The sequence below is a fragment of the Rhipicephalus microplus genome, chromosome X (assembly GCF_043290135.1).
Source record: "Rhipicephalus microplus isolate Deutch F79 chromosome X, USDA_Rmic, whole genome shotgun sequence".
In the NCBI taxonomy this organism is placed as follows: Eukaryota; Metazoa; Arthropoda; class Arachnida; order Ixodida; family Ixodidae; genus Rhipicephalus; species Rhipicephalus microplus.
This window is the reverse complement of record NC_134710.1, coordinates 510,981,991-510,999,825: the sequence shown is the minus strand read 5'-3', so window position 1 is coordinate 510,999,825 and position 17,835 is coordinate 510,981,991. Positions and strand designations below refer to the sequence as shown.

The window sequence follows — 17,835 nt, the reverse complement described above, 5'->3', positions numbered from 1 at the left end:
TGGTTAATGAAATGGGGCGGTAGTTCAAGGGTGAGTTTCTGTTACCTGATTTGTAGACTGGAACGACCTTGCCCGTTTTCCAATCATCCGGCATGATTCCTGAGGTGAGTGACTGTGAGAAGATAAGACATAAGTATGCTGCGCAAGTCGATTTCACATTCTTGAGGAGTTTCGAGTTGATGGAATCCATACCAGCTGATGAAGAAAGTTTTAATTTGTGGATTATAGATGAAATGCCTTCTTCGAAGAAGGTGACAGCAGGCATGAAAGTTTCTACGCTAAATGATGGCGACTGTGAGGGCATGTCAAGTTCAGTAGTGAAGACAGATGCAAATGCTTCGTTGAATATTTCTGCGCAATCATGGTCAGTCACTGTCTCGTGTGAATCATTCGTTAGTTTAATATCGGAAGGATGTGTGGGGTTTAGAACTTGCCAGAATTGCTTGGGGTTCCTGATTAGGAGATTAGGTAAGTCTATATGGTAAAACGAGTATTTGGCTTTACGAACAGATAGCAAATATGATTTTTCAGCTTCGATGTATTTTTGCCATGCCGTAGGCTTGCCGTTGCGTTTGGCGGTACGAAAAAGTCGTTTCTTTTTGTTTTCAAGTTTTTTTAAATGCCGAGAAAACCATGGTTTATTGCGGTTAGTTTAAAAAGTAATCTTCGGGATAAACATATCAGAGAGGTGATTTACTTTGTCCTTAAAGATCAACCAGTTGTCATGAACTGAGCGCGTGTGAAATGTAGATTCATACTGATTAAAAGAGTTACTGAGATCTTCAGATATTGCACTATAGTTACCCTTATCATAAAGAACAATTGTTTTATTAGTCGTCTGTTTTTTGGTCGAGGTAAATGAAAATAAAGCATGAATGACCTTGTTGTCGCTGATCTCAGGAAGGTAAGTAATAGATAATAGGTTCTCGGGGCTATTGGTTAATATCAGGTCGAGAATATTTGCTGATCCTCGTGTGACACGGGTTGGTTGGGCGACTAATTGTGTAAGGTTAAACTTGAGACATACATCGAGGAAGTTTTTCGCCTCTGCGTGACATGATAATGTAGAAGTAACTATGTTTTGCCAGTCAATATTAGGGTAGTTAAAATCACCGAACAGAAGAATGCGAGCCTTTGGGTAAGCGGAAGTAAGTTTTTGAATGGAATTGTTCAGATGACATGGAAAATTTGGATCCGTTTGCGGGGGCCTGTAGCAGACGCCAAGTAGGACAGTTACGGTGTTAGTACGACAAATTAGCCACAGGGATTTGGTATCGGAATCGACGTTAACAACGGAGCAAGATATGCCCCGATGAACTGCGATAAGTACTCCGCCCCCCCGTGAGCCATTTCGGTCATTTCGGTACACGTGGAAGTCCTGTAGGTCAGTTAATATTTCCGCATCCGTTATATCGCTGGTAAGCCACGTTTCTGTTAATACGAGTATGTTGCTTTTTGATGACGAGATAATGTTGGATATGAGTTCACGTTTTGGAAGAAGGCTACGTATGTTAGTGAATATTACGGAAAACGAGAGAACATGACATGGGGAAGCCGTTTGGCGTTTTATTGCTCTTTGTTGGCGGGGTAACCGCTATGCAATTTCCTTAACCATGTGTGATGATGCGTCAAATATATAGCGCTTCGACCCGACGTGCAGTGTTTTGAACCGCAAGGAGAACTTGTCCGAACGTGCTTTTGCAAATGCAAGTAATTGCTTGCGCGCATATTGAACGGGGCGGGAAAAGTCCTCCCCGATGCTGTAGTTAGTGTTCTTCAGTTTCCTGCCGTTTGATAAAAGTGCATCTCTGGTTTTGTATGATAAAAATTTCACAATTATGGGACGATTTCGGTTTAGTGAATGAATACCGAGACGATGTGCGCGTTCTATGTCGTTAGGCTGCACTGTTAGTCCAAGGTTATTGTTGCAGATATCGATTATCATTTTTTCAGATTCAGCCCACGTTTCATTCCTAGTGGGGTCAGGGATGCCGTAGAATAGAAGGTTATTCCGGCGCGACCTGTTTTCAGCGTCATCCAGGGAAGTTTCTAGCTCTTGAATTTTTTTAGTCATGTTGATTACGTTAGTCTGTGTTTTTTCGATATCATTTCTGAGGGGAAGAAGAGTTTGGTAATGTGTTTCGAGATCGCCCATTCGTTTGTTTAAGTCTGTTATTCTTTTATCCGTTGTGCTTAGTTGAGATTTCAAACTCTGAACTTCGGCAATCAGCTGGGCCTGGCCGGCACTTAGCTTTTGTAGCTCAGTAAGAATAGCAGCGTTTCCGTTAGGGCCAGGATTAGTTTCGACGTCACCCGATAAGATCAGCAACGAGTGAATCATATGAGCACACTCAACAGCAATAGTAATACAGCAGTGGGGGCTCGGGAACTGCACCAGGAAGTAATTACTCGACTTTTTAGCGAAGAGGACATACGATTTACTAACCTGCATTGCAAAGGTAAGTGGATTAGATGGCTGCATTGTGGTGCAGTCACCGAGCCCACGAAGTGGCGTCAGCGGGTGATGTTCCTTTATACTTGATGATGCTGTGGTTGATGACGATGCGGCCTTCCATAGCACGGTGATTTCCGGTGATAGTAGTTCCTCCGACGTAATATCCGGTGGGGACGAGCAGTTGGTGCGTAGTAGGCGGCAGGAGCCTGGCTCGCTTTCGGAGCCCGGCAGCACCAACATAGATGACGCCCCCGAGGATAGGCCTATCATGTTCGACAGCTGCAGGCTGGCAAACACAAGTATGGTCGTCTGCATTGCAAAGGTAAGTGGATTAGATGGCTGCATTGTGGTGCAGTCACCGAGCCCACGAAGTGGCGTCAGCGGGTGATGTTCCTTTATACTTGATGATGCTGTGGTTGATGACGATGCGGCCTTCCATAGCACGGTGATTTCCGGTGATAGTAGTTCCTCCGACGTAATATCCGGTGGGGACGAGCAGTTGGTGCGTAGTAGGCGGCAGGAGCCTGGCTCGCTTTCGGAGCCCGGCAGCACCAACATAGATGACGCCCCCGAGGATAGGCCTATCATGTTCGACAGCTGCAGGCTGGCAAACACAAGTATGGTCGTCTGCATTGCAAAGGTAAGTGGATTAGATGGCTGCATTGTGGTGCAGTCACCGAGCCCACCCTCGGTGACTGCACCACAATGTTAGGTTAGGTTAAGATATGAACCGTCGTAAAACTGCCTTAAACAATGTCACTTAGTGAGATGCGGTGTTTTTCACCATTACAAGTCTGGAACTGCAATATCTAATGTGAAAGCGCTTGCAACCGTCGTTAGGTTAGGTTAGGTTAGGTTAGGTTAGGTCGGGTTAGGTTGGGTTGGGTTGGGTTAGGTTAGGTTGGGTTGGGTTAGGTTGGGTTAGGTTAGGTTAGGTTAGGTTAGGTTAGGTTGGGTTAGGTTGGGTTGGGTTGGGTTGGGTTAGGTTAAGTTAGGTTAGGTTAGGCTAGGTTAAGTTAGGTTAGGTTTGGTTAGGTTTGGTTAGGTTAAGATATGAACCGTCGTAAAACCGCATTAAACAATGTCACTTAGTGAGATGCAGTGTTTTTCACCATTACAAGTCGGGAACTGCGATATCTAATGTGAAAGTGCTTGAAACCGTCGTAATGTTGTAGAAAGCAATGTAATGTAGCGAGTAAAACGTTTTCTAACGATAGAAGTGCGAAGGTTATGTTAGGTTGAGTGATGTTAGTTTAAGCTAGGTAGCGTCGTGAAACCACCAAAAACGACGTCATCTAACGAGATAGTGTTGTTTAATTGCGAGTAGAAACTGCGATAGGTGAAATGTTGTAAAAGCACACAAAACGGCATGAACAAGCCAAATACTGCGTGTTGTACCGTTACAAGTGCGAAACTGCTATGTTGTGATATTCTCGTTAAAGCGCATGCAAGCATTGTGAAACCTTAAAGAATGATGTCATTTAGCGAGATACAGCGTTCTGTACTGTAATAGGTTGGTGAAAAACTGTGAGGTCATGCAAATATCGTAATTGTGAACGAAACAGTGTAATAGAGCGTTTTGAGATACAAGTGCGATTGTTAGGTTAGGTTATGATATGAACCGTCATAAAACCGCATTAAAAAATGTCACTTAGTGAGATGCATTGTTTTTCACCATTACAAGTCGGGAACGGCGATATCTAATGTGAAAGCGCTTGAAACCATCGTAATGTTGTAGAAAGCATTGTAAAGTAGCGAGTAAAACGTTTTCTAACGATAGAAGTGCGAAGGTTATGTTAGGTTGAGTTATGTTAGTTTAAGCTAGGTAGCGTCGTGAAACCACCAAAAACGACGTCATCTAACGAGATAGTGTTGTTTTATTGCGAGTACGAAACTGCGATAGGTGAAATGTTGTGAAAGCACACAAAACGGCATGAACAAGCCAAATACTGCGTGTTGTACCGTTACAAGTGCGAAACTGCTATGTTGTGATATTCTCGTTAAAGCGCATGCAAGCATTGTGAAACCTTAAAGAATGATGTCATTTAGCGAGATACAGCGTTCTGTACTGTAATAGGTTGGTGAAAAACTGTGAGGTTATGCAAATATCGTAATTGTGAACGAAACAGTGTAATAGAGCGTTCTGAGATACAAGTGCGATTGTTAGGTTAGGTTAATTTATGAACCGTCGTAAAACCGCATTAAACAATGTCACTTAGTGAGATGCAGTGTTTTTCACCATTACAAGTCGGGAACTGCGATATCTTATGTTAAATCGCATGAAACCGTCGTTAGGTTAAGTTAGGTTAGGTTAGGTTATGTTAGGTTGGGTTAGGTTGGGTTGGGTTGGGTTAGGTTAGGTTAGGTTGGGTTAGGTTGGGTTGGGTTGGGTTAGGTTAGGTTGGGTTGGATTGGGTTGGTTAGGTTTGGTTAGGTTAGGTTAGGTTAGGTTAGGTTAGTTTAGGTTACGTTAGGTTATGTTAGGTTAGGTTAGGTTAGGTTAGGTAAGGTTAGGTTAGGTTAGGTTGGGTGGGGTTGGCTTGGGTTGGGTTGGGTTGGTTTAGGTTAGGTTAGATTAGGTTAGGTTAGGTTGGGTTGGGTTGGGTTGGGTTGGGTTGGCTTAGGTTAGGTTATGTTAGGTTAGGTTGGGTTTGGTTGGGTTGGGTTGGGTAAGGCTAGGTTAGGTTAGGTTAGGTTGGGTTGGGTTGGGTTAAGTTAGGTTAGGTTAGGTTAGGTTAGGTTAAGTTAGGTTAGGTAAGGTAAGTTTAGGTTAGGTTAGGTTAGGTTAAGATATGAACCATCGTAAAACTGCATTAAACAATGTCACTTAGTGAGATGCAGTGTTTTTCACCATTACAAGTCGGGAACTGCGATATCTAATGTGAAAGCGCTTGCAACCGTCGTTAGGTTAGGTTAGGTTAGGTTAGGTTGGGTTAGGTTGGGTTGGGTTGGGTTAGGTTAGGTTGGGTTGGGTTGGGTTGGGTTAGGTTGGGTTAGGTTAGGTTAGGTTAGGTTAGGTTGGGTTAGGTTAGGTTATGTTAGGTTAGGTTAGGTTAGCTTAGGTTAGGTTACGTTAGGTTAGGTTAGGTTACGTTACGTTAGGTTAGGTTAGGTAAAGTTCGTTAGGTTAAGTTAAGTTAGCTTAGGTTAGGTTAGGTTAGGTTAGGTAAGGTTAGGTTAGGTTAGGTTAGGTTAAGAAATGAACCGTCGTAAAACGGCATTAAACAATGTCACTTAGTGAGATGCAGTGTTTTTCACCATTACAAGTCGAGAACTGCGATATCTTATGTTAAATCGCATGAAACCGCCGCAATGTTGTAGAAAGCATTGTAAAGTAGCAAGTAAAACGTTTTCTAACGATAGAAGTGCGAAGGTTATGTTAGGTTGAGTTATGTTAGTTTAAGCTAGGTAGCGTCGTGAAACCACCAAAAACGACGTCATCTAACGAGATAGTGTTGTATTATTGCGAGTACGAAACTGCGATAGCTGAAATATGAAAGCACACAAAACGGCATGAACAAGCCAAATACTGCGTGTTGTACCGTTACAAGCGCGAAACTGCTATGTTGTGATATTCTCGTTAAAGCGCATGCAAGCATCGTGAAACATTAAAGAAAGATGTATTTTAGCGAGATACAGCGTTCTGTACTGTAATAAGTTGGTGAAAAACTGTGAGGTCATGAAAATATCGTAAAATGTGAACGAAACAGTGTATTAGAGCGTTTTTAGATACAAGTGCGAATGTAGGTTAGGTTAAGATATGAACCGTCGTAAAACCGCAAAAACAATGTCACTTAGTGAGATGCAGTGTTTTTCACCATTACAAGTCGGGAACTGCGATATCTTATGTTAAATCGCATGAAACCGTCGTAATGTTGTAGAAAGCATTGTAAAGTGGCGAGTAAACGTTTTTTAACGATAGAAGTGCGATGGTTATGTTAGGTTGAGGTATGTTAGTTTAAGCTAGGTAGCGTCGTGAAACCACCAAAAAGGACGTCATCTAACGAGATAGTGTTTTATTGCATGTACGAAACTGCAATAGGTGAAATGTGAAAGCACACAAAACGGCATGAACAAGCCAGATACTGCGTGTTGTACCGTTACAAGTGCGAAACTGCTATACTGTGATATTCTCGTTAAAGCACATGCAAGCATTGTGAAACCTTAAAGAATGATGTCATTTAGCGAGATACAGCGTTCTGTACTGCAATAAGTTGGTGAAAAACTGTGAGGTTATGCAAATATCGTATTTGTGAACGAAACAGTGTAATAGAGCGTTTTCAGATGCAAGTGCGATGTTAGGTTATGTTAAAATATGAACCGTCGTAAAACTGCATTAAACAATGTCACTTAGTGAGATGCGGTGTTTTTCACCATTACAAGTCGGGAACTGCGATATCTAATGTGAAAGCGCTTGCAACTGTCGTTACGTTAGGTTAGGTTAGGTTAGGATATGTTAGGTTGGGTTAGGTTGGGTTGGGTTGGGTTACGTTAGGTTAGGTTAGGTTAGGTTAGGTAAGGTAAGGTTAGGTTAGGTTAGGTTAGGTTAGGTTTGGTTAGGTTAGGTTAGGTTAGGTTAGGTTGGGTTGGGTTGGGTTGGGTTGGGTTAGGTTAGGTTATGTTAGGTTAGGTAGGGTTAGGTTAGGTTAGGTTAGGTTAGGTTGGGTTAGGTTAGGTTAGATTAGGTTAGGTTAGGTTGGGTTGGGTTGGGTTAGGTTAGGTTTGGTTAGGTTAGTTTAGGTTGGGTTGGGTTAGGTTAGGTTAGGTTAGGTTGGGTTGGGTTTGGTTGGGTTAGGTTAGGTTAGGTTAGGTGGGATTGGTTGGGTTGGGTTGGGTTGGGTTAGGTTAGGTTAGGATATGTTAGGTTGGGTTAGGTTGGGTTAGGTTAGGTTAGATTAGGTTAGGTTAGGTTGGGTTGGGTTGGGTTGGGTTAGGTTAGGTTAGGTTAGTTTAGGTTGGGTTGGGTTGGGTTGGGTTAGGTTAGGTTAGGTTAGGTTAGGTTGGGTTTGGTTGGGTTTGGTTGCGTTAGGTTTGGTTAGGTTAGGTTAGGTTGGTTTGGGTTGGGTTGGGTTGGGTTAGGTTAGGTTAGGTTAGGTTAGGATAGGTTAAGTTAGGTTAGGTAAGGTTAGGTTAAGTTAGGTTATGTAAGGTTAGGTTAGGTTAGGTTAGGCTAGGTTAGGTTAAGATATGAGCCGTCGTAAAACCGCATTAAACAATGTCACTTAGTGAGATGCAGTGTTTTTCACCATTACAAGTCGGGAACTGCGATATCTAATGTGAAAGCGCTTGAAACCATCGTAATGTTGTAGAAAGCAATGTAAAGTAGCGAGTAAAACGTTTTCTAACGATAGAAGTGCGAAGGTTATGTTAGGTTGAGTTATGTTAGTTTAAGCTAGGTAGCGTCGTGAAACCACCAAAAACGACGTCATCTAACGAGATAGTGTTGTTTTATTGCGAGTACGAAACTGCGATAGGTGAAATGTTGTTAAAGCACACAAAACGGCATGAAGAAGCCAAATACTGCGTGTTGTACCGTTACAAGTGCGAAACTGCTATGTTGTGATATTCTCGTTAGAGCGCATGCAAGCATTGTGAAACTTTAAAGAATGATGTCATTTAGCGAGATACAGCGTTCTGTACTGTAATAGGTTGGTGAAAAACTGTGAGGTCATGCAAATATCGTAATTGTGAACGAAACAGTGTAATAGAGCGTTTTGAGATACAAGTGCGATTGTTAGGTTAGGTTAAGATATGAACCGTCGTAAAACCGCAATAAACAATGTCACTTAGTGAGATGCAGTGTTTTTCACCATTACAAGTCGGGAAGTGCGATATCTGATGTGAAAGTGCATGAAACCGTCGTAATGTTGTAGAGAGAATTGTAAAGTAGCGAGTAAACGTTTTCTAACGTTAGAAGTGCGATGGTTATGTTAGGTTGAGTTATGTTAGTTTAAGTTAGGTAGCGTCGTGAAACCACCAAAAAGGACGTCATCTAACGAGATAGTGTTGTTTTATTGCATGTACGAAACTGCAATCGGTGAAATGTTGTGAAAGCACACAAAACGGCATGAACAAGCCAGATACTGCGTGTTGTACTGTTACAAGTGCGAAACTACTATACTGTGATATTCTCGTTAAAGCGCATGCAAGCATCGCGAAACCTTAAAGAACAATGTCATTTAGTGAGATACAGCGTTCTGTACTGCAATAAGTTGCTGAAAAACTGTGAAGTTATGCAAATATCGTAATTGTGAACGAAACAGTGTAATAGAGCGTTTTTAGATGCAAGTGCGAATGTTAGGTTAGGTTATGATATGAACCGTCGTAAAACCGCATTAAACAATGTCACTTAGTGAGATGCAGTGTTTTTCACCATTACAAGTCGGGAACTGCGATATCTAATGTGAAAGCGCTTGCAACCGTCGCTAGGTTAGGTTAGGTAAGGTTAGGTTAGCTTAGGTTAGGTTGGGTTGGGTTGGGTTGGGTTAGGTTGGGTTAGGTTAGGTTAGGTTAGGTTCTGTTACGTTAGGCTAGGTTAGGTTAGGTTACGTTACGTTAGGTTAGGTTAGGTTGGGTTGGGTTAGGTTAGGTTAGGTTAGGTTGGGTTGGGTTGGGTTAGGTTAGGTTAGTTTAGGTTAGGTTGGGTTGGGTTAGGTTAGGTTAGGTTGGGTTGGGTTGGGTTGGGGTGGGTTAGGTTAGGTTAGGTTGGGTTAGGTTAAGTTAGGTTAGGTTAGGCTAGGTTAAGTTAGGTTAGGTAAGGTTAGGTTCAGTTCAGTTCAGTTCAGTTTTATTTCCTTAAAGGCCCCCATTCAGGGGGTGTTACATAAGGAGTGGGATTACAATTCAAAACAGCGGAGATTCAATTAACATTGCAAACAAACAGTTAAAATTGAATTAACATGGCAGATGATCGGTGAGGCGTTCCAGGAAGGTAGATGATGAGGCAATTGTGACAATGTCGTAGGGCAGGCCGTTCCAGTCTGAAGCTGCTCTGAGGAAAAACGAAGCAGCAAACGTAGTGGTGCGTGATGGCGGGCGGGCAACTTGAAGTGAATGACTGGTGCGGTGGGAAATGCGTGAGGCGGCTGTTATATAAGGAGCTTGATTGAGTGAAGAATAAAAAAACTTATGATAAAGGGTTAGGCTAGCAATGCGGCGACGATAAGAAAGGAGTGATAGGCCAGATTCATGTTTCAATGGTGAAATGCTGATGTCATATGAATATGAGGAATGGATGAAACGGGTGGCCCGATTTTGAACACCTTCCAAGGCAGTGATTAGGTATGCATGATGGGGGCTCCAGATGGCAGATGCGTATTCTAATTTTGGTCTTATAAGCGATTTATACGCGAGTAATCTAACATGTGGGGGGGAAAGGCGAAGGTGGCGTTTAAGAAAACCCAGTGTTTTGTTCGATGCTGAAATGATGTTTGTAATATGGGCGCGCCATGATAAATTAGAACAAAGGGTGACTCCTAGATATTTATACGATTCTACTAATTCGATACATGATTTAGAAATAGAATACTGAAAGCGAGAGGGATTGTGACGACGAGAGAAGGACAAGAGTTTGCATTTAGTGGGGTTGAGAGTCATTAGCCAAATATTACACCAGTTTATTATATTGTTAAGGTTGCTCTGAAGGATGTGATGGTCATGACAATTAGTAATAGTATGATAGATTACGCAATCGTCAGCGAACATGCGAATGTTACAGGAAACATGCAATGGTAAGTCATTAATATATATTAGGAATAGGAGAGGACCGAGAACAGACCCTTGTGGGACGCCTGAGGTGACTGGGAGTGGTTTAGACAGGTGGCCGTTAAGATCGACAGATTGCGAGCGGTTAGTTAGAAACTCCTCAAGCCACCTGAAGATGTTAGGATGCAAGTTTAGTTTTGAAAGTTTCAGTAACAGACGCTGGTGAGGAACCTTGTCGAAAGCTTTTGCAAAATCAAGGAATATTGAGTCGGTTTGGATATTACAGTCGAGATTAGTCTGTAGGTCATGAACGAATTGTGCTAATTGGGTTTCGCAAGAAAGGCCCTTTCGAAATCCGTGCTGTGAAGGATGAAAAAATTCGTTGGAGTCCAAAAAATTGAAGATTTGTGAGTAGATGACGTGTTCCATGATCTTACAAGGCACGCTGGTTAATGAAATGGGGCGGTAGTTCAAGGGTGAGTTTCTGTTACCTGATTTGTAGACTGGAACGACCTTGCCCGTTTTCCAATCATCCGGCATGATTCCTGAGGTGAGTGACTGTGAGAAGATAAGACATAAGTATGCTGCGCAAGTCGATTTCACATTCTTGAGGAGTTTCGAGTTGATGGAATCCATACCAGCTGATGAAGAAAGTTTTAATTTGTGGATTATAGATGAAATGCCTTCTTCGAAGAAGGTGACAGCAGGCATGAAAGTTTCTACGCTAAATGATGGCGACTGTGAGGGCATGTCAAGTTCAGTAGTGAAGACAGATGCAAATGCTTCGTTGAATATTTCTGCGCAATCATGGTCAGTCACTGTCTCGTGTGAATCATTCGTTAGTTTAATATCGGAAGGATGTGTGGGGTTTAGAACTTGCCAGAATTGCTTGGGGTTCCTGATTAGGAGATTAGGTAAGTCTATATGGTAAAACGAGTATTTGGCTTTACGAACAGATAGCAAATATGATTTTTCAGCTTCGATGTATTTTTGCCATGCCGTAGGCTTGCCGTTGCGTTTGGCGGTACGAAAAAGTCGTTTCTTTTTGTTTTCAAGTTTTTTTAAATGCCGAGAAAACCATGGTTTATTGCGGTTAGTTTGAAAAGTAATCTTCGGGATAAACATATCAGAGAGGTGATTTACTTTGTCCTTAAAGATCAACCAGTTGTCATGAACTGAGCGCGTGTGAAATGTAGATTCATACTGATTAAAAGAGTTACTGAGATCTTCAGATATTGCACTATAGTTACCCTTATCATAAAGAACAATTGTTTTATTAGTCGTCTGTTTTTTGGTCAAGGTAAATGAAAATAAAGCATGTATGACCTTGGGGTCGCTGATCTCAGGAAGGTAAGTAATAGATAATAGGTTCTCGGGGCTATTGGTTAATATCAGGTCGAGAATATTTGCTGATCCTCGTGTGACACGGGTTGGTTGGGCGACTAATTGTGTAAGGTTAAACTTGAGACATACATCGAGGAAGTTTTTCGCCTCTGCGTGACATGATAATGTAGAAGTAACTATGTTTTGCCAGTCAATATTAGGGTAGTTAAAATCACCGAACAGAAGAATGCGAGCCTTTGGGTAAGCGGAAGTAAGTTTTTGAATGGAATTGTTCAGATGACATGGAAAATTTGGATCCGTTTGCGGGGGCCTGTAGCAGACGCCAAGTAGGACAGTTACGGTGTTAGTACGACAAATTAGCCACAGGGATTTGGTATCGGAATCGACGTTAACAACGGAGCAAGATATGCCCGATGAACTGCGATAAGTACTCCGCCCCCCCGTGAGCCATTTCGGTCATTTCGGTACACGTGGAAGTCCTGTAGGTCAGTTAATATTTCCGCATCCGTTATATCGCTGGTAAGCCACGTTTCTGTTAATACGAGTATGTTGCTTTTTGATGACGAGATAATGTTGGATATGAGTTCACGTTTTGGAAGAAGGCTACGTATGTTAGTGAATATTACGGAAAACGAGAGAACATGACATGGGGAAGCCGTTTGGCGTTTTATTGCTCTTTGTTGGCGGGGTAACCGCTATGCAATTTCCTTAACCATGTGTGATGATGCGTCAAATATATAGCGCTTCGACCCGACGTGCAGTGTTTTGAACCGCAAGGAGAACTTGTCCGAACGTGCTTTTGCAAATGCAAGTAATTGCTTGCGCGCATATTGAACGGGGCGGGAAAAGTCCTCCCCGATGCTGTAGTTAGTGTTCTTCAGTTTCCTGCCGTTTGATAAAAGTGCATCTCTGGTTTTCTATGATAAAAATTTCACAATTATGGGACGATTTCGGTTTAGTGAATGAATATCGAGACGATGTGCGCGTTCTATGTCGTTAGGCTGCACTGTTAGTCCAAGGTTATTGTTGCAGATATCGATTATCATTTTTTCAGATTCAGCCCACGTTTCATTCCTAGTGGGGTCAGGGATGCCGTAGAATAGAAGGTTATTCCGGCGCGACCTGTTTTCAGCGTCATCCAGGGAAGTTTCTAGCTCTTGAATTTTTTTAGTCATGTTGATTACGTTAGTCTGTGTTTTTTCGATATCATTTCTGAGGGGAAGAAGAGTTTGGTAATGTGTTTCGAGATCGCCCATTCGTTTGTTTAAGTCTGTTATTCTTTTATCCGTTGTGCTTAGTTGAGATTTCAAACTCTGAACTTCGGCAATCAGCTGGGCCTGGCCGGCACTTAGCTTTTGTAGCTCAGTAAGAATAGCAGCGTTTCCGTTAGGGCCAGGATTAGTTTCGACGTCACCCGATAAGATCAGCAACGAGTGAATCATATGAGCACACTCAACAGCAATAGTAATACAGCAGTGGGGGCTCGGGAACTGCACCAGGAAGTAATTACTCGACTTTTTAGCGAAGAGGACATACGATTTACTAACCTGCATTGCAAAGGTAAGTGGATTAGATGGCTGCATTGTGGTGCAGTCACCGAGCCCACGAAGTGGCGTCAGCGGGTGATGTTCCTTTATACTTGATGATGCTGTGGTTGATGACGATGCAGCCTTCCATAGCACGGTGATTTCCGGTGATAGTAGTTCCTCCGACGTAATATCCGGTGGGGACGAGCAGTTGGTGCGTAGTAGGCGGCAGGAGCCTGGCTCGCTTTCGGAGCCCGGCAGCACCAACATAGATGACGCCCCCGAGGATAGGCCTATCGTGTTCGACAGCTGCAGGCTGGCAAACACAAGTATGGTCGTCTGCATTGCAAAGGTAAGTGGATTAGATGGCTGCATTGTGGTGCAGTCACCGAGCCCACGAAGTGGCGTCAGCGGGTGATGTTCCTTTATACTTGATGATGCTGTGGTTGATGACGATGCGGCCTTCCATAGCACGGTGATTTCCGGTGATAGTAGTTCCTCCGACGTAATATCCGGTGGGGACGAGCAGTTGGTGCGTAGTAGGCGGCAGGAGCCTGGCTCGCTTTCGGAGCCCGGCAGCACCAACATAGATGACGCCCCCGAGGATAGGCCTATCATGTTCGACAGCTGCAGGCTGGCAAACACAAGTATGGTCGTCTGCATTGCAAAGGTAAGTGGATTAGATGGCTGCATTGTGGTGCAGTCACCGAGCCCACCCTCGGTGACTGCACCACAATGTTAGGTTAGGTTAAGATATGAACCGTCGTAAAACTGCCTTAAACAATGTCACTTAGTGAGATGCGGTGTTTTTCACCATTACAAGTCTGGAACTGCAATATCTAATGTGAAAGCGCTTGCAACCGTCGTTAGGTTAGGTTAGGTTAGGTTAGGTTAGGTCGGGTTAGGTTGGGTTGGGTTGGGTTAGGTTAGGTTGGGTTGGGTTAGGTTGGGTTAGGTTAGGTTAGGTTAGGTTAGGTTAGGTTGGGTTAGGTTGGGTTGGGTTGGGTTGGGTTAGGTTAAGTTAGGTTAGGTTAGGCTAGGTTAAGTTAGGTTAGGTTTGGTTAGGTTTGGTTAGGTTAAGATATGAACCGTCGTAAAACCGCATTAAACAATGTCACTTAGTGAGATGCAGTGTTTTTCACCATTACAAGTCGGGAACTGCGATATCTAATGTGAAAGTGCTTGAAACCATCGTAATGTTGTAGAAAGCAATGTAATGTAGCGAGTAAAACGTTTTCTAACGATAGAAGTGCGAAGGTTATGTTAGGTTGAGTGATGTTAGTTTAAGCTAGGTAGCGTCGTGAAACCACCAAAAACGACGTCATCTAACGAGAGAGTGTTGTTTAATTGCGAGTAGAAACTGCGATAGGTGAAATGTTGTAAAAGCACACAAAACGGCATGAACAAGCCAAATACTGCGTGTTGTACCGTTACAAGTGCGAAACTGCTATGTTGTGATATTCTCGTTAAAGCGCATGCAAGCATTGTGAAACCTTAAAGATTGATGTCATTTAGCGAGATACAGCGTTCTGTACTGTAATAGGTTGTTGAAAAACTGTGAGGTCATGCAAATATCGTAATTGTGAACGAAACAGTGTAATAGAGCGTTTTGAGATACAAGTGCGATTGTTAGGTTAGGTTATGATATGAACCGTCGTAAAACCGCATTAAAAAATGTCACTTAGTGAGATGCATTGTTTTTCACCATTACAAGTCGGGAACGGCGATATCTAATGTGAAAGCGCTTGAAACCATCGTAATGTTGTAGAAAGCATTGTAAAGTAGCGAGTAAAACGTTTTCTAACGATAGAAGTGCGAAGGTTATGTTAGGTTGAGTTATGTTAGTTTAAGCTAGGTAGCGTCGTGAAACCACCAAAAACGACGTCATCTAACGAGATAGTGTTGTTTTATTGCGAGTACGAAACTGCGATAGGTGAAATGTTGTGAAAGCACACAAAACGGCATGAACAAGCCAAATACTGCGTGTTGTACCGTTACAAGTGCGAAACTGCTATGTTGTGATATTCTCGTTAAAGCGCATGCAAGCATTGTGAAACCTTAAAGAATGATGTCATTTAGCGAGATACAGCGTTCTGTACTGTAATAGGTTGGTGAAAAACTGTGAGGTTATGCAAATATCGTAATTGTGAACGAAACAGTGTAATAGAGCGTTTTGAGATACAAGTGCGATTGTTAGGTTAGGTTAATTTATGAACCGTCGTAAAACCGCATTAAACAATGTCACTTAGTGAGATGCAGTGTTTTTCACCATTACAAGTCGGGAACTGCGATATCTTATGTTAAATCGCATGAAACCGTCGTTAGGTTAAGTTAGGTTAGGTTAGGTTATGTTAGGTTGGGTTAGGTTGGGTTGGGTTGGGTTAGGTTAGGTTGGGTTGGGTTAGGTTGGGTTAGGTTAGGTTAGGTTAGGTTGGGTTAGGTTGGGTTGGGTTGGGTTGGGTTAGGTTAGGTTGGGTTGGATTGGGTTGGTTAGGTTTGGTTAGCTTAGGTTAGGTTAGGTTAGGTTAGTTTAGGTTACGTTAGGTTATGTTAGGTTAGGTTAGGTTAGGTTAGGTAAGGTTAGGTTAGGTTAGGTTGGGTGGGGTTGGCTTGGGTTGGGTTGGGTTGGTTTAGGTTAGGTTAGATTAGGTTAGGTTAGGTTGGGTTGGGTTGGGTTGGGTTGGGTTGGCTTAGGTTAGGTTATGTTAGGTTAGGTTGGGTTTGGTTGGGTTGGGTTGGGTAAGGCTAGGTTAGGTTAGGTTAGGTTGGGTTATGTTGGGTTGGGTTAAGTTAGGTTAGGTTAGGTTAGGTTAGGTTAAGTTAGGTTAGGTTAGGTTAAGTTAGGTTAGGTAAGGTAAGTTTAGGTTACGTTAGGTTAGGTTAAGATATGAACCATCGTAAAACTGCATTAAACAATGTCACTTAGTGAGATGCAGTGTTTTTCACCATTACAAGTCGGGAACTGCGATATCTAATGTGAAAGCGCTTGCAACCGTCGTTAGGTTAGGTTAGGTTAGGTTAGGTTGGGTTAGGTTGGGTTGGGTTGGGTTAGGTTAGGTTGGGTTGGGTTGGGTTGGGTTAGGTTGCGTTAGGTTAGGTTAGGTTAGGTTGGGTTAGGTTAGGTTATGTTAGGTTAGGTTAGGTTAGCTTAGGTTAGGTTACGTTAGGTTAGGTTAGGTTACGTTACGTTAGGTTAGGTTAGGTTAGGTAAAGTTGGTTAGGTTAAGTTAAGTTAGCTTAGGTTAGGTTAGGTTAGGTTAGGTAAGGTTAGGTTAGGTTAGGTTAGGTTAAGAAATGAACCGTCGTAAAACGGCATTAAACAATGTCACTTAGTGAGATGCAGTGTTTTTCACCATTACAAGTCGAGAACTGCGATATCTTATGTTAAATCGCATGAAACCGCCGTAATGTTGTAGAAAGCATTGTAAAGTAGCAAGTAAAACGTTTTCTAACGATAGAAGTGCGAAGGTTATGTTAGGTTGAGTTATGTTAGTTTAAGCTAGGTAGCGTCGTGAAACCACTAAAAACGACGTCATCTAACGAGATAGTGTTGTATTATTGCGAGTACGAAACTGCGATAGCTGAAATATGAAAGCACACAAAACGGCATGAACAAGCCAAATACTGCGTGTTGTACCGTTACAAGCGCGAAACTGCTATGTTGTGATATTCTCGTTAAAGCGCATGCAAGCATCGTGAAACATTAAAGAAAGATGTATTTTAGCGAGATACAGCGTTCTGTACTGTAATAAGTTGGTGAAAAACTGTGAGGTCATGAAAATATCGTAAAATGTGAACGAAACAGTGTATTAGAGCGTTTTTAGATACAAGTGCGAATGTAGGTTAGGTTAAGATATGAACCGTCGTAAAACCGCAAAAACAATGTCACTTAGTGAGATGCAGTGTTTTTCACCATTACAAGTCGGGAACTGCGATATCTTATGTTAAATCGCATGAAACCGTCGTAATGTTGTAGAAAGCATTGTAAAGTGGCGAGTAAACGTTTTTTAACGATAGAAGTGCGATGGTTATGTTAGGTTGAGGTATGTTAGTTTAAGCTAGGTAGCGTCGTGAAACCACCAAAAAGGACGTCATCTAACGAGATAGTGTTTTATTGCATGTACGAAACTGCAATAGGTGAAATGTGAAAGCACACAAAACGGCATGAACAAGCCAGATACTGCGTGTTGTACCGTTACAAGTGCGAAACTGCTATACTGTGATATTCTCGTTAAAGCACATGCAAGCATTGTGAAACCTTAAAGAATGATGTCATTTAGCGAGATACAGCGTTCTGTACTGCAATAAGTTGGTGAAAAACTGTGAGGTTATGCAAATATCGTATTTGTGAACGAAACAGTGTAATAGAGCGTTTTTAGATGCAAGTGCGATGTTAGGTTATGTTAAAATATGAACCGTCGTAAAACTGCATTAAACAATGTCACTTAGTGAGATGCGGTGGTTTTCACCATTACAAGTCGGGAACTGCGATATCTAATGTGAAAGCGCTTGCAACTGTCGTTACGTTAGGTTAGGTTAGGTTAGGATATGTTAGGTTGGGTTAGGTTGGGTTGGGTTGGGTTACGTTAGGTTAGGTTAGGTTAGGTTAGGTAAGGTTAGGTTAGGTTAGGTTAGGTTAGGTTAGGTTAGGTTAGGTTGGGTTGGGTTGGGTTGGGTTGGGTTAGGTTAGGTTATGTTAGGTTAGGTTAGGTTGAGTTAGTTTAGGTTAGGTTAGGTTAGATTAGGTTGGGTTAGGTTAGGTTAGATTAGGTTAGGTTAGGTTGGGTTGGGTTGGGTTAGGTTAGG

General features: G+C 42.4%; 1 protein-coding gene across 1 annotated transcript; it reads right to left on the bottom strand.

Annotated features, from left to right (window-relative positions):
• Positions 1-1,394: 1,394 nt before the first annotated feature.
• LOC142776777 (uncharacterized) lies at positions 1,395-3,142 on the bottom strand. Its single transcript, XM_075881136.1, has one exon. It carries the CDS (start codon positions 3,116-3,118, stop codon positions 1,595-1,597), a length of 1,524 nt encoding a protein of 507 aa, XP_075737251.1. The 5' UTR covers positions 3,119-3,142; the 3' UTR covers positions 1,395-1,594.
• Positions 3,143-17,835: the final 14,693 nt, after the last annotated feature.

Bases quoted from the DNA above. Each gene is read 5' to 3' on its own strand.
- LOC142776777 (XM_075881136.1), bottom strand. From the start codon at position 3,118: ATGCAGCCATCTAATCCACTTACCTTTGCAATGCAGACGACCATACTT.